The sequence below is a fragment of the Manis pentadactyla genome, chromosome X (genome assembly GCF_030020395.1).
Source record: "Manis pentadactyla isolate mManPen7 chromosome X, mManPen7.hap1, whole genome shotgun sequence".
Taxonomy (NCBI): domain Eukaryota; kingdom Metazoa; phylum Chordata; class Mammalia; order Pholidota; family Manidae; genus Manis; species Manis pentadactyla.
The window spans coordinates 125,244,420-125,259,215 of NC_080038.1; the positions used below are offsets into that span (position 1 = coordinate 125,244,420).

Sequence of the window (14,796 nt, forward strand, 5' to 3'; positions counted from 1 at the left end):
ATATCTTTTTCCATCCCTTGACTTTTAGGCTGTGTATGTCTTTGGGTTTGAGGTGAGTCTCTTGTAAGTAGCATATAGAGGGTCTTGCTTTTTTATCCATTCTGTTACTCTGTGTCTTTTGATTGGTGCATTCAGTCCATTTACATTTAGGGTGATTATTGAAAGATAAGTACTTATTGCCATTACAGGCTTTAGATTTGTGGTTACCAAAGGTTCAAGGGTAGCTTCTTTACTATCTACCTGTCTAACTTAACTCACTTGTTAAGCTGTTGTTAACAAAGTCTGATGATTCTTTATTTCTCTCCTTTCTTATTCCTCCTCCTCCATTCTTAATGTGTTAGGTGTTTTAATCCGTGATATTTTGTGTTTCCTTTGACTGCTTTTGTGAGTAGTTGATTTTATTTTTTGCCTTTAGTTAGTGTTTCATTGGTCTGCTTTCTTTGCTGTGATTTTATTTTCTCTGGTGACATCTATTTTGCCTTAGGAGTACTTCCATCTAGAGCAGCCACTCTAAAATACCCTGTAGAGGTGGTTTGTGGGAGACAAATTCCCTCAACTTTTGCTTGTGTGGTAATTGTTTAATCCCTCCTTCATATTTAAATGATAATCATGCTGGATACAGTATTCTTGGTTCAAGGCCCTTGTGTTTCATTGCATTAAATATATCATGCCATTCTCTTCTGGCCTGTAAGGTTTCTGTTGAGAAGTCTGATGATAGCCTGATGGATTTTGCTTTGTGGGTGATCTTTTTTGTCTATCTGGCTGCCTTTAAAACTCTGTCCTTGTCTTTGATCTTTGCCATTTTAATTATTATGTGTCTTGGTGTTGTCCTCCTTGGGTCCCTTGTGTTGGTAGATCTGTGGGCTTCCATGGTCTGAGAGACTATTTCCTACCCCAGTTTGGGGAAGTTTTCAGCAATTATTTCTTCAAATACACTGTCTATCCCTTTTTCTCTCTCTTCTTCTTCTGATAGTCCTATAATGTGAATATTGTTCTGTTTGGATTGGTCACACAGTTCTCTTAGTATTCTTTCATTCCTGGAGATCCTTTTGTCTCTCTCTGCTTCAGCTTCTCTGTGTTCCTGTTCTCTGGTTTCTATTCCATTAACAGCCTCTTGCACCTCATCCATTCTGCTCTTAAGTACTTCCAGAGATTGTTTTATTTCTGTATTCTCCCTCCCAACTTTATTCTTTACCTCTTGCCTATTTTTCTGCAGGTCCATCAGCATGGTTATGACCTTTATTTTGAATTCTTTTTCAGAAAGATTGTTTAAATCTATCTCCCCATGCTCCCTCTCAGGGGTTGTCAGGGTTATTCCTGACTGGATCAAATTCTTCTGCCTTTTTATGGTGATAGAGGTAGTCGTGGGCATTTGGCAAGTGTGTTAGCTTGGAGAACAAAGTGTCTTCCTGCTTCCTGGTCATCTTGCCCACCTCACTGCCTCTGCCGGTTACCCGCACACAGGGAGCAGCATCCAGTTTTATTTCCTGAGCTGCCATGGGCGGGGCCACCAGCAGGGCAGCCCAGAGCCCTGTGGGGAGTTGCAGGTGAGCCGGGTATGCTCTCCTGTGAATATGGCGACCTCTAGCACCTTGTCTCGGGCAGCTGCATGCCGGCGGGGCCTCTGAATCTGGCCCGAGTGGCTGTGGAGGAGGCTGTGGGTGGTTGCTGTGGATGTGGCCACTCTCAGGCTGCTCCCGTGCTATGGCAGGGCTGCGCCAGAGGGGGAATGGATGGGAGGCTGTTTATCGCAGTGAGAAGCTTCAGAGCTACACTGCCTCCCCGAGGGTTAGGGCACCTGGAGTTCTCTGGGATTCCCAGCTGCTGGGCTGAGTGTTCTGGGATGCCTCCATCCAGCGGTGAGGCCCCTGTCTCTTTAAGACTTTCAAAAAGCGCTCACTTTTCTTTTGTCTCAGGGTTGCCAGCTGTGGGAACCTGCTCGCAGGTTTTACTGTTCTGTTTCCCTAGTATCCAGTACCCACATGATGTGTTTCTGCGCTCCCGGTGCGGATGACTAGGGCTGGGTATTTAGCAGTCCTGGGCTCCCACTCCCTCCCTGCTCTGATTCCTCTCCTCCTGCCAGGAGCTGGGGTGGGGGGTGCGCTCAGGTTCTGCTGGGCCACGGCTTGTGTCTTACCCCCTTCGTGAGTTGCTCAGCTCTCGCAGGTGTAGATGTAGCCTGACTGTTGTACTGTATCCTCTGGTCTCTCTTTTAGGAATAGTTGTATTTGTTGTATTTTCAAAAATTATATAGTTTTGGCAGGAGATTTCTGCTGCCCTACTCACGCCGCCATCTTGGCTCCTCCCCCTCTTAAACTTTTTATGAATCTCATGCTTCCCTGGGCATGTTACCTGTGCACATCTGGTGAGATGGGAGAGTTGTAGCAGTAACCAGTACATAAGCTTTGCAGCCAGACTTCTAGGTTCACATCCCAGCTCATTGCCTACCAGCCATGTAGCCTTGGGCGAAGTTACCTAACAGCTCCATAGTTCAATTACCCCATAGTTCAATTACTCCATAGTTCAATTCCAGAATGGGGTGCTGTAATTCAGTGAAGCCTTGTGTAAAGTTTTAAGAACAGTGCTTGGCACTTGGTAAGTTCTCAAATGCTAGCATGCCTGTGATTATGCTTATCTTCTGACTACTTAATACTGTTGCCTTGTCAAATACCCTTTTCAATTCGCTTCCTAATTGAATCCTACCCAGTTCAAAGGGCCTATCCCTAAAGCTTGTATTACTTTTGCTCCTCCTCTAGTTGGAAGTAATTTATCTCCTTTTAAGTTTCATAACTTACCACTTTCTTTTTTGTAATGATTATTTATTTATGTATTTATCTTATTTTCCCTGGCAGGTTGCAAACACATTGAGGACAGGATCCAAGTCTGCTTCATTTTGCCAGCTCCGTGGAACACTTAGATATGTTACCTTGAACATACTAAGCACTGAAATCATTAGAATGACTGGCTGATCAGATGAGTGCTTCAGAAGAATAGTTGCAGCAAAGGAAAGATCAGAGCTAGAGAGGTTGAAAGGCCTGGAGTCTGGTTAAGAGGCTGTCGTGATTCAGGCTAGAGGAGGTGTGGGCTCAGCAAGTGACAGGAGGAATAAAACGGAGAGAATAAATTGTCAAGTGTCTAAGAACCCCTTGATTATACCTCTGGTCCAAGGATTGGAAACAAACTGCAGAGGAAACAGGGTTCCTGTCATATTTTGAGTTCTCTTTACTTGGTTGCACTTTGTTCTACTGGCCCTAATATGTCTAATCCATGTTTTTTTCTTCTGGGTAACACTATTAGATTGCTTTTTCTCTGTAGATATTAACTCTGTGATGTGTCGGTTAACTGGAAGTTCTTTCTCAAACAGAAAAATGAAAACCGATTCTACCTGAAGGAAGTGAATTTCAGCATGTATTTGGTTAATGGCTCTGGTAAGCAAAGCACTGGTCTTGGGGGAAAGAGTGTGGGAAGAAGGAAGTGGAACCATAATGGTCATGTCATAACTAGTGCCTTATCTAATGGAACAGAAGATGCCATGTGACAATTGTACCTTCACCACAACTTAAAACAGTAACTTAGAACTATATGTTCTACCTTTTATATTATCCTATGTTTTTAAAGTATGGCAGATAATACTTAAGGATGTGACTGATGATTAGACTGTAGAAACACCTATGGAAAGATAGGAAACCTAGTGATTCTAAGAATTGCATTTTGTGGGTTGACTCTGTACCCCAACCTGCCATACTTGACTGAAGAATTCTGAGGACTGTCCCATTTTTAACATTGGTAGGATAAGAATTTACTAACATGTTCTTTTGTTTAAAGTTTTCAGCATTTCAAATAACAGTCTTACCTACTGGGATGCCCCACTGGGAAGTTCTTACATGTGCAACAAAGAGCAGACTGTTTCAGTGTCTGGAGGATTTCAGATAAATACCTTTGATCTAAGGGTTCAGCCTTTCAATGTGATGGAAGGAAAGTATTCTACAGGTAAGAATCAAGCAAGCTTTATTAATAATTTATGCTCTTATGTTGACTGACAGGTGGCTTTTCCTGAGGTCATGGAAATTTAAGCACTGAAATAGAGAAATACAAATTCACTTCTTGACTGTTGTGGAGTTCTAGCCTTGAGCAAGCTGTGTAACTATATTTGGCTCATCATTTTGCTCAAAGTAGATTTTTTTGTGATGTGAAAACCACTTGCAGCAAGTTCTTAAAGCTGAAAACTGATAGAAGCTTTAAGAGCTTTGCTTAAAGTATAGACATTTTCCCCCAGGTTTTGGCACTTGGGAACAGCAGTTTTGAGCATCTTGCGTCTGCTTTCGTGGGGCCATCTTCTCTCTGGAAACATTTTCATAACTGAATTAAAGCAGTTTGGTCTTATTTTGTTAAGACAAAATATTATGGTAGGCAAAGCCTCAAAATCATGGCCTGTGCTTTGGCCAGACAAAATCATCTGGAGAAGTTTTAAAAGCATGTGCCAGTGTGAATAAGGCTTTTTGAAAATCTATTCAGGGCTAATGGTGGTATTTATCAGGTTTTTTAGTGAAACCTTTGTGAAGGGGTCATTATAGTGTGTTTATATAAATATGAAAGATGCATTTGGCCTTATAAGATTAAAATTTGCATGAAGAAAAAAGTACATAAAGTTCCTTAATTGACTTGTCTTTTAAACTGATTTTGTAAAATTGGGGGTTTATGAATCACAGCTCTGCTGAGCAGAGCTATTCCAGTCATCCACATCCTTTGTGATGATTCTATGGTTTAGAAGGAAATGTGGAAGCTGTGTTTAAAAGTGAATATCTTGTGAGCCATTCAGCTGTTTCTGCGGTAGTGCTGAATACCTAGCTTGATTTGGTGAGGCCAAAATAAATTGGGCTCTTCACCCTACCATTCTTGTGACTTTGAGAGGTTAATTACACTTAAAAAGTCTCTCAAGAATTCATTTTCCCTTTTGTCAGTTTTGCTTAGGTACTTCGGTTATTCTGATCCCTTAATAGTTTTGAGTCTTTATCTAGCTCCCCTACGTTGTTACCCTAGTTTCAGGTCCACATTTGTGTTTTAGAATTTAAAATCATTTGCAGTGTAGTATCAGCTCAAGCCTGTATCTAGTCAGCTGTAATAGAGATCTTTCTCTAATTTGAAACTTTGGTCTTTATGCACATAGAATTAAAAATGGTACACAAAGGAGCATACAACATTTAATACTGATAATGAATGCATACTCTATTTGTGCAGCTAGGTTTTTGACTGTGGGTTCCTATATAAATACAACACAGTGGTAATAGTCAACTGTATGGGAGGAGGAAGTAGACTTGTAGTAAGATAAAAGAGTGTTGATTGAATTTTACTGGATCATACTACTCTCTAGAAATAGCAAAAATAGCTCCTGAGGGTTGCCAGCCCTACCTCACCAGATTGAAAAATGTAGTAAACACACTCAAATTAGTAAGAGGTCCCAGTTTCTTGACTTTTGTAGGCACTAAACTCATATGCTCTTTAAGTCATGGATTTGCAAACGTTTTCTGTAAAAGGCCCAGACAGTAAGTGTTTTAGGTTTGGAGGCCATATGGTCTCTGTCACAACTATTCAACTCTGCTGTTGTAGCACAAAACAACCATAGGCAGTAAACAAATGAGTATGGCCATGTTCCAATAAAACTTTATTTATGGATGCTGAAATTTGAGTTGCATATTATTAATTCTCATGTGTCACAAGATACTCTTCTTCTGTTTTTTTTTAACCATTTAAAAATGTGTGAAAAACATTTTTAGCTCTTAGGCTAGATTTGGCCCCATGGGCTGTAGTTTGCCAATCTGTGTTCTAAAAGATTCTGGAGCCAGCCTGGCTGTTCTAAGCTCCATGATTAAACCTTCCTGATTAGTTCTCTTCATTTCTGATAAATACTCTCCATTTTGGAGAGGACTTGGTATATACACATACGTGTATGTGTTTACTCATATATATATAAATAAGTATACTGTATATGTATTCATGTATATGAGTGACTATATATACAGATATACACACAAAATGACAAATAAGTTTTAGGATTTTAATTCTAGAACACCATAATACTCTGTAGCTTTATCATTAAAGTATGCCTGTCTTAATTTTACTTAGAGTTGATCTTGTAAGAGCAGTTCTGATTTTGAGTCAACATCTTTTACTTTTGGACATTCTTTTTTGATTATACTCATTATTTGTTACACACTTTTTCTCACCTACAGCCCAGGAGTGTTCGCTGGATGATGACACCATTCTAATACCAATTATAGTTGGTGCTGGTCTTTCAGGCTTGATTATTGTAATAGTGATTGCTTACCTAATTGGCAGAAGAAAAAGTTATGCTGGATATCAGACTCTGTAACACTAATCCACATGTGATCTCTGTTATAAAATAATAAAGCAAGTACAAGTTCCAACATGCTATACTGTTCAATTTAAGGTATATTTAGTTGTAGTTCTGATCTTATGGCTGGTATGGTGGATTTCAACTTAAATAGAAACACCTCCAAAACAACAAACTACAAATTGATCACATGATTTTGGTGTCCCCAATCAAAGAATTTAAAGCTGTTATTTCTACAGCAAAAGGCACATGCAAAATCACTGGATTATTTGTTCTATTTTATTGTATTGAATTAGAATTTGTGTTTTCACTTGAGATATACTGACTTTTGCAGTTTAGGAAAAACAGTTTTTAAAAAGATTTTTTCCTGCATGTAGTTAAATTGAGACAGCAGTGGATTTGTACTTGCTCTTTTTGCATTTTTTGTGATTTTGTTTGCAGGCTAACTTAGCTACTCTGGCATTGCTGCATGTTTGACCTACGAGAGGATATGTCAGTAGATTTGAACAGGGGCTAGGATTACTATGTTCTTAGCAATGAATGCTTTCCTAATGCCTTTTGAATATACTTGTATTTAATGTGGCTGTATTGACAGAAGATAGAAAAGCTTTTTAAATGTTAGAATAGGTATTAATTTTACTGTTTAATCCTTTGGGGAAAAAAACCCCTGGATTTTCAATGTTTTAAATTGCAAGATGCAAGACTATTCCAACTGGGCGCTTCTGTCCATTTACTAGGCACTTGAGAGGTAATTGCAAGGCAATGCCAATTTGGGACATTAGTCCTTTGTACCTGTAAATTGGCCTGTACATGCAGTGCTACCATTAAATGTAGGTTTTTCTTTAGCCTTCCAGTGTCCTTGGTGGTAATATCTCTTTTCTTTTCTTTCCTTTCCTCTCCTCTCCTCTCCTCTCCTCTCCTTCCCTCCGCTCTCCTCCCCTCCCCTCCCCTCCCCTCCTCTCCTCTCCTCTTTTTTCCTTTCTTCTTTTCTTTTCTTTCTTTTTTCCCTTTCCCTTTCCTTTTCCCTTTCTCTTTCCCTTTCCTTTTCCTTTCTTTTTCTTAAAGAAGAAATGCCAATATGAACTAGAACCTAGATATAAAAGGGAGCTTACACTTACAAAGGAACTTGCACCTAACCCAAAGATCTTGGTCCTCTCTTTGTCCATTAAAAAGTTGTTCCTTGTTTCTAGCTTGCATCCATTGCTACAATATTTACTAATTTGGCTTTCACATTTAAATGGTTCTGTGCTAATCAAAACTTACATTATTATTGTTCATTATGGTAGAGTCATTATTAATTCATGTACTTTGTGTTCAGTTTTGTGCTCTGGGCAGATGCACCAATTATCCATTCACCGTGCACCATCTAATGTTTATATGAGAAAGCAAAACTTTTCAGCTGGATAGTTAACGTATCAAGCATTTCTTGCTGCTTCCAGGAGATTTCTTTTTGTATTGGAATGGCAGAGGAAATACTAAAAAATTGTTAATATGCGGCCATATGTGGAAGGCTCTTGTGTTTTTTGGGGGTGGGTGGGTAGATTATTATGTTCCCCTCACCGCAATTCACTAGAAAATGAGATAACTGGGTTCCAAGATAGTATTGATGTTGAATTTGGTAGTCTAGATATAAACATACACTTGCTCGCTCGCTCTCACACACACACAGAAGCAATGCATGTTAGTATGTGTATGTCTATAACTATCTTTTGAGTTGTACTGGAGTGATGAATACTTTTTCTCCCACTCACATTTACTGTCTGTTTAGAGTAGCCTGAAAATCTTCCTGGCTCAGAATCAGATTCCTGACTAGCCCCGCTCTTGAAGCTACATTGAACTGCATTGCCAGCTTAAGGCACTTTTTAAAGATTATAAATCTTGAGTTTTAAAAATTATTTTTTACTTAAATACTGTTTTAGTTTAAGATTGTTAACCTTATAAGAATGAATAATGCTTATAAGAATATATAGGCTTTAGATGTTTTTCATTAGTCAAAACAAAGCAGCTTTTTTAAAAAAATAAGCACAAATGGGTGGCACTGGCTTAACACTGTTAATATTTCTAAAAGTTTCTACATTTAGATTATATACCTGATTTATATTAAAATACCTCTAAATTAGCACTGTTTTATGGAAAATCTGACTTCATTGAATATTTTTGTATTTTACATGGGCCAGTTTATATATTATTATTTACACTGTAGCCATATGTTCTTTGTACCTTTTGTAGTTTTCTTTGTTTTACTGGGTATATACCTTGATGGTCTAACACTATTTGGTTCTAGGTGTTTTTCATGTTTTAGCATTTATATAAAAAACTGGTCCATGTAAATACGTTCATATATTTTCTCAAATGTTTAAACCATTAGCTGATGTATGGTATTTCTCTTTAGATATTTGCCTGTCCGTTTGCTCAACATACTGCTCCTAAAACAAACAATAAAGATTCTTTTATTTCTTAAGGAAATTTGCTCACATTTTTTTTCCCATTGGTTAAAGTCAAGATTTGTATACTACATTAATGGCAATTTCTTCCAAAAGGGAAAACTTCAGAAATGCTTGGAAGTAAATTATTTCCAAAATGTTCCACTAATATCTGGAAGCATGGTCCCATACATAGATTTCTACAGATGCTGGACTGGCTACAGAGTAAGAATCATCTGGGAAGCTTATTACAAAAATTCAGATTCCAGGCTCCATTCCTAGAGGATTTAACTTAGCAGGTCTGGGATGAGGCTGTGTGTGTGTGTATGTATGTGTGTGTGTGTGTGTGTGTGTGTGTGTATGTACACATGTATGTGTATATTTTTAAGCACCTCACCTGAGCCTGGTGTGTAGCCAGTTAGAGAACCAGTGATCTAGAATATTTATTTCATAGTAAAACCTTCAGACTATCTCTTTGTACATGCTTCTCAACTCCTAAATTACGGCCAATATTTATATATAGCAGCTATACATTGCCATATAAACTGAGCTGTTGATCTGAACCAAAATAGGATTGTGTCGCTCTTTAATATCATTGTAAAATACTTGAACCTTCCAGTTTTTAGATAGCTTCCCAGTCACTTTAGTATATCACACAAAAAAACTTAGAACCTGGGTAGAAACTTCCCTGTGGGTTACCCAATTTGCCATGTGACTGTGAATCACTCCCAACTCTGCTAATAGCTACCATGTGACTTTGGCCAAGCTGCTTAACTTCTAGGGTTTCAGTTTCTTCATCTGGGGGCTGAGGGCTTTAAAATCCTATTACTCTTACTTCTTTGAGGAATAGTTTCCATTTCAATGAGGATTTGAGTATTTTTAGAAGGAATCTGATAAGCTACTTGTTATGTATCAAAAACATAGTTTACCTACAGTATAAAATGCACCATGTAAAATTCCTTGCACTTTCAAGAGGAATTCTTTTAAGACTCAGATATTTTTCATCTCTATTTAGATATGTTAAATTGTCATGGGCTCATCTCTTTCCCACCCATCTCTTTATCTTTTACCCTAGTAGCTAATTTTTCTGCATCAGTAATTACCATATCTTGTTTTTGAAACTAGTATGGACATGTTTTTGGGTGGTAATGAGTAGCTTCAAGTATCTTTTTATATTCATGTGATATACTTCAAACAATTTGACTGTAGATCTAAAAGGTATATAATAGATACCACACAAGAATGTGATTCTTAACACTGATTCTTCCAAAGAGAAATTTTGACACATTGAGCTTTTCAGAGGAATTTGTTTTATGTTTTGTTACAAATGTGTGTCTTAGCTTTCCATTTCACCAAAAATTGTATTTGAAAAATTTCTGAACAGAAAATTGAACATTAACAGTATTTTTAATCTACATGAAACTTTTCATTAAAATTTTAGTGGTCATGAAACATCTCTAAAAATATTCACTGCTTCTCTGACTATTAAACTCTTCTACAAACACACTTTTTCTTTCCCTGGAAATACTTTCAATATGGTCTAAAGTATACATTAGGCAGGTAAATTCAAAATGATTTATAGAATGACATTTTCTTTTCTTCAGGATGTGATCTTAGTAAAATTACTGTTTTCTAAAATTTCTTACCATTACCTAAAAAATTTTTAAAGGTTGAATTCATAGAATTAATAGTTATTATAAATTAATAGTTCACATATTAATTGAGAGCATTTTAACTAAGTGATAGCATCTAGAAAAATCTTTGTATTAGTGGAATTGCCTTTTTGATCTACTCTGGGAATATTTGTCTCACATGAAAGCCTTATTGGCAGTATTTATGAAAGTCATTTCAGTACTAGGTCAAATACCCAATTTGGGAAAGAGAGGGCCATGAATCCATTGCCAGAATAAGAAATTAATCTAATGAATTTTTTAAAAACCAAGTTATATTAAAGCCAAGGCACAATACTTCACGGTACATGTCACCTAATAGTTATATGCTGGGTCATAATTTGGGAAATTGAAGGGGAGGAGCTGAGTGCTGTTAACACCATGTATTCACAAACTACATCTGGCAACTTCAGCTATCTGGATTTTTAACAGAACAAGAAACAAGTAAAAGACGTGGTTAAATAGGCAACAAAAGTCGATGTCATAAAGTCCATAAACTCCAGGATTGCATCTTGTTCTCAGTTATTGCCCCAGAGGCTAGCAAAAGCCTGGCACATTTGTTAAATGGAGGAACAAACAGAATTGCCTTGCAGCCTCTTCATATTTTTGACACAATTCTAATAAGCTTGATTACCTGATCTATCAATCCCCGGTAGACTGCAAGTTAGGAAGAGAACTAGGGCAGTAAGAGGAAAGGAAATGGGAAAAAGAAGTGGTGGATCAACATCCCAGCCTTCTTCCCTCTCTGCAAATGTTAACCTTCATCTACACCTTTCTTCCTCCTGTGGTCTCAGTAGGTCTTTTCCTTGTCAGGGCTTCTGGAATCCCATTTCTGCTGTCTCCTAGGAGACCCTGTACCATTTTGTGTCTTCAATCTGTCAATTGCTAATTGTTGTTTCCTTCACCCTGTAAACATATTTAAGTCTCTTCCACCCTGAAGATAACGCTCTGTTGACCCATGTCCCCCTTCTAACTAACTCCCTATTGTCCTCCCTTATACATTTCTTGAAACAGGTATTGTTATGTTCCCTGTCCCAGGTTCTTCGTCTAACCGATCGCTTCCCGTTTGCTTCTAAACCTGCAGCAGTTGGATGCATGGCCTTCACCCGCTATACTGCTAGATACAATAGACATTTCTCAGGCTTCTCTACTCTTTCACACCGTCCTCCCATGCTTTTGAAATGTTCTTCCTTGGCTTCTGTGGCATTTTCTGTCTGCCTTTTCTACTTCTTTTTCTTCCAGCTTTATGCCTCAAAATATTGGTGTTCTCAAGGGTTTTGTCTCTGGTCCTCTTTTTGTTGTCTTTGCCCTTGCTGGGAAATAGCTTTGTCCCAGGTTTTAACTGTCACCCAGGTTCATCAACCACTTGGTTGGGACACATTCATCTTAAACCCAGAAAACCCAAAACCAGATGTCTCCCTCTTCCACATAGCCCCTCCCCCCCACACAAAAATAAGGCAAGTGAAAATTAAAACCAACACACACACACAAATAACTAAATAAAACTGGAATTCATATATTCCTCCCATATGCCCTACCATGAATGGTGCCGGCATCTACGTAATCACTCAAGCATGGAATTCGAAGCCATTCTGTTGTCTCCTGCAACCCCATATCTGATACCTGTTTGGTCAGTTCTGCTTACTAGTTGGACCTCGTCCATCCATCGGATCTGCACTTTGTTAACCCAGTTCAGGGCCATGTTGGTCATCTGCCCTCTAGCAATACAGGTGCTTCCTAACTTAGTACTTCCAGTCTTCCGTCTGCCATAACTTCTGAAACAAATATTCTCCTTCAAGTCCTACTGCACTTGTTTTTTTTGACTTTCAGTATAAGGCCAAACTCCCTAGAGCACACAAGGCCCTTGTGAACTGTCCCCAGCACTCTCTTTCTGCCTCTTTTTCTCACAAAGAGTACCTCTTGATTTCCTGTTCTGTCTATGCTAGTCTGCATTTCCCCTGAAGTACCGTGCTTTCTTATCTTCCATATTTTCATCTGTGCTGTTTCCTACACTTGGAGTGCCCTCTCTCATTACCTTCGTGGTTCATTCCTGCTCATACTGAAAAACTCATGGTGTAACAAGGTTCAGCTGAGTGTGTCTCTGAAACACGTCCTGACACTGTGTTGCCTGTCCCTATCAAAGCACATTTGAAATTATAAACACTTAAGTTCATGTCTGTCTCTCACACTAGACTGAATATCTTGAGACAAACAAACCATCAGGGCCATCTTTCCCACTACTAAGTGACCCCAGAGTGCTATGCATTGAGTTTCTTAAACGTCTGCTTTGTATAGCTATTCATTTGTCATTTCGTGAATACTTCACAATCTGCCGTGTTCTAGGCACTGTGTGTCTTCAACATCCTAACAGTTTGCCTCCAAAAGCTTACAGCCTGATCATGAAGAAAAGCCTGATTATATTTAGCCATTATCTTGTTAAGAAATATGAGAAGTATGTGATCATTTAATACATCTTTTATCCAAAATGACTGCAATTTGGGGATAGTGAAAAGCATGTGATTGAGTTATTTGAAAATTGCTTGCGTGAAACTGCATTTGTTGATAATGCCAATGACTTGTTACCTTGGTGTAAAAAGCAAATGTGTGTTAGGAGGGGCTGTCATTTTAACTTAAAATTTACAGATTTGAAATTTTGTCATTGTTGTTCTCAGTTGTCCTTTCTCCACATCTAGCTCAAGACTGCCATGCAGATGACCACAGCTTCCTTGTGCCCATAGTGGTGGGAGCAGCCTTGGCAGGAGTACTTATTCTACTGTTGCTGGCTTACTTTATTGGTCTCAAGCGCCATCACGCTGGATATGAGCAATTTTAGAACCTGCAGTCTGACTGATGATATAAAAATACATGCACATAACAAGATTTTCTTGCATTTCAGTTTTGAAACACTTTGCTCTTTAAGATTAACATGTTGACATTTTAATTCTGAAACCTATCCCAGCATTTTGAGATAAGTCTTTATTAATAAAAACTGTTATCTTTGATCACCTAAAAATAAGAACATATTTACTGGTCCTGAAGACAAAGTTGTTAAAAGAACATCGGTGTTTTAAGGTGTGCCTTAAGAAGCCTTGGCCGAATTTTAATCCTAACATAAGATGCCTTAAGCTTATGAACGTGACCATTAGAAGAATAAAATATGTAGCTGTTCTCTTCATGGAATTAATAAATATTATTTCATGCCCAGTGTTCTTCCTGATTTAAACTCATCACAGGGCCTTTGCATATGTTGCATTAAATAAATATTGATGTGGCATAAATACCCAACAGATATGCTCAAATTTGGTTTTCAGTTGAACGCCCTCAGGTCCACCAGCATTTTCTAGGTTATGTGACTTCTGCTGACTTCTTAGAGTTAAACATATGGATGAAGTCTGTATTTTAAGCTTGTGATTTTCCCCTAGGTAAAAACCAACCCAAGAGCTCACAACAAACTTACACTGGTTTCAGAGTTAGAGTTCTTAAAAAAATGTTCCATTTTCAGTAACATAGTCTGAAAAGATTCAAGCATATTTAACCACTTGCCTTTTTGTTCCCTTGTGTTTTTCTCTTCTGTGGGTGCCTGATTAGCATTGAAAGATAGAAATATTCTATGAACTAATTAGGACAGATTGTGTTGTGTTTCTCTACCTCATCTTGTTAATCTCCAGAGCATTAAAATCTATTTAGTGTTGTCATCAGACTGGTACTTATGAAATGTAAGCTAACAGCAACCTCAGAAGGGAGTCAGTGAAGCATAGCAACTAGGCTCTTGCTTCTTCAGGACAGTCCCTGTGGGGCAGAACATAGATGGGGCGTAGAGAAACTGCTGGCATTAACATGAGCTAGATAATCAGCCCATATTGAAGCAAACGCCTTGTTAATGAGTGAAGCACAGATATGGAATGTGTTGACAAATCAGAAGGAAGTTAAATCAGTAGGGAAGGCTCAAGAAGACTTCTACATTGAAGTGATTGTTTTATTAATTCATTTTCCATGTATATTGGCTTGTTCAGAATTTCTGTAACTCACTGATTATAGTATCTCGCTGTTCCCAGCTATCAGTTTCTGAAGGCTTTCAGTGAAATATAATAAACCCTTTCAACAAAGGCTACCATCATACTGAAATTAAGTACTCAGAACCTGAGCAACTTTATGAATGACAAAAGCACAAGAGGAGGAAAAGATGAAGTTAGAAGAAAAATGCAAGTTATTAATCACAAGTCACACCAAATAGCACATTTTGTTAATTGCATTAGACTTATACTGGAAAGGGCCTTAAAGATTATTTACTCTAAGTCCATAATTTTACAGAAAAGAGGGTGTCATCATTGAGGTTACATATCTGGTGGGC

General features: G+C 38.2%; 1 protein-coding gene across 3 annotated transcripts in view; it reads left to right on the forward strand.

Moving 5' to 3' along the window:
* The window catches only part of LAMP2 (lysosomal associated membrane protein 2), a 40,501-nt gene that overhangs the window by 22,226 nt on the left and 3,479 nt on the right, over window positions 1–14,796 (forward strand). Inside the window, exons 7-9 of one of the 3 annotated variants that reach the window (XM_036880799.2) lie at window positions 3,365–3,428; window positions 3,826–3,990; window positions 13,139–13,647. In XM_036880799.2, the coding sequence (XP_036736694.2) occupies window positions 3,365–3,428; window positions 3,826–3,990; window positions 13,139–13,278 (369 nt within the window). In that variant the 3' untranslated portion in view covers window positions 13,279–13,647. Of the gene's footprint in view, window positions 1–3,364; window positions 3,429–3,825; window positions 3,991–6,230; window positions 8,819–13,138; window positions 13,648–14,796 lie in introns of those variants that run through there. The other 2 variants (XM_036880798.2, XM_036880796.2) reach the window with 2 other exon arrangements.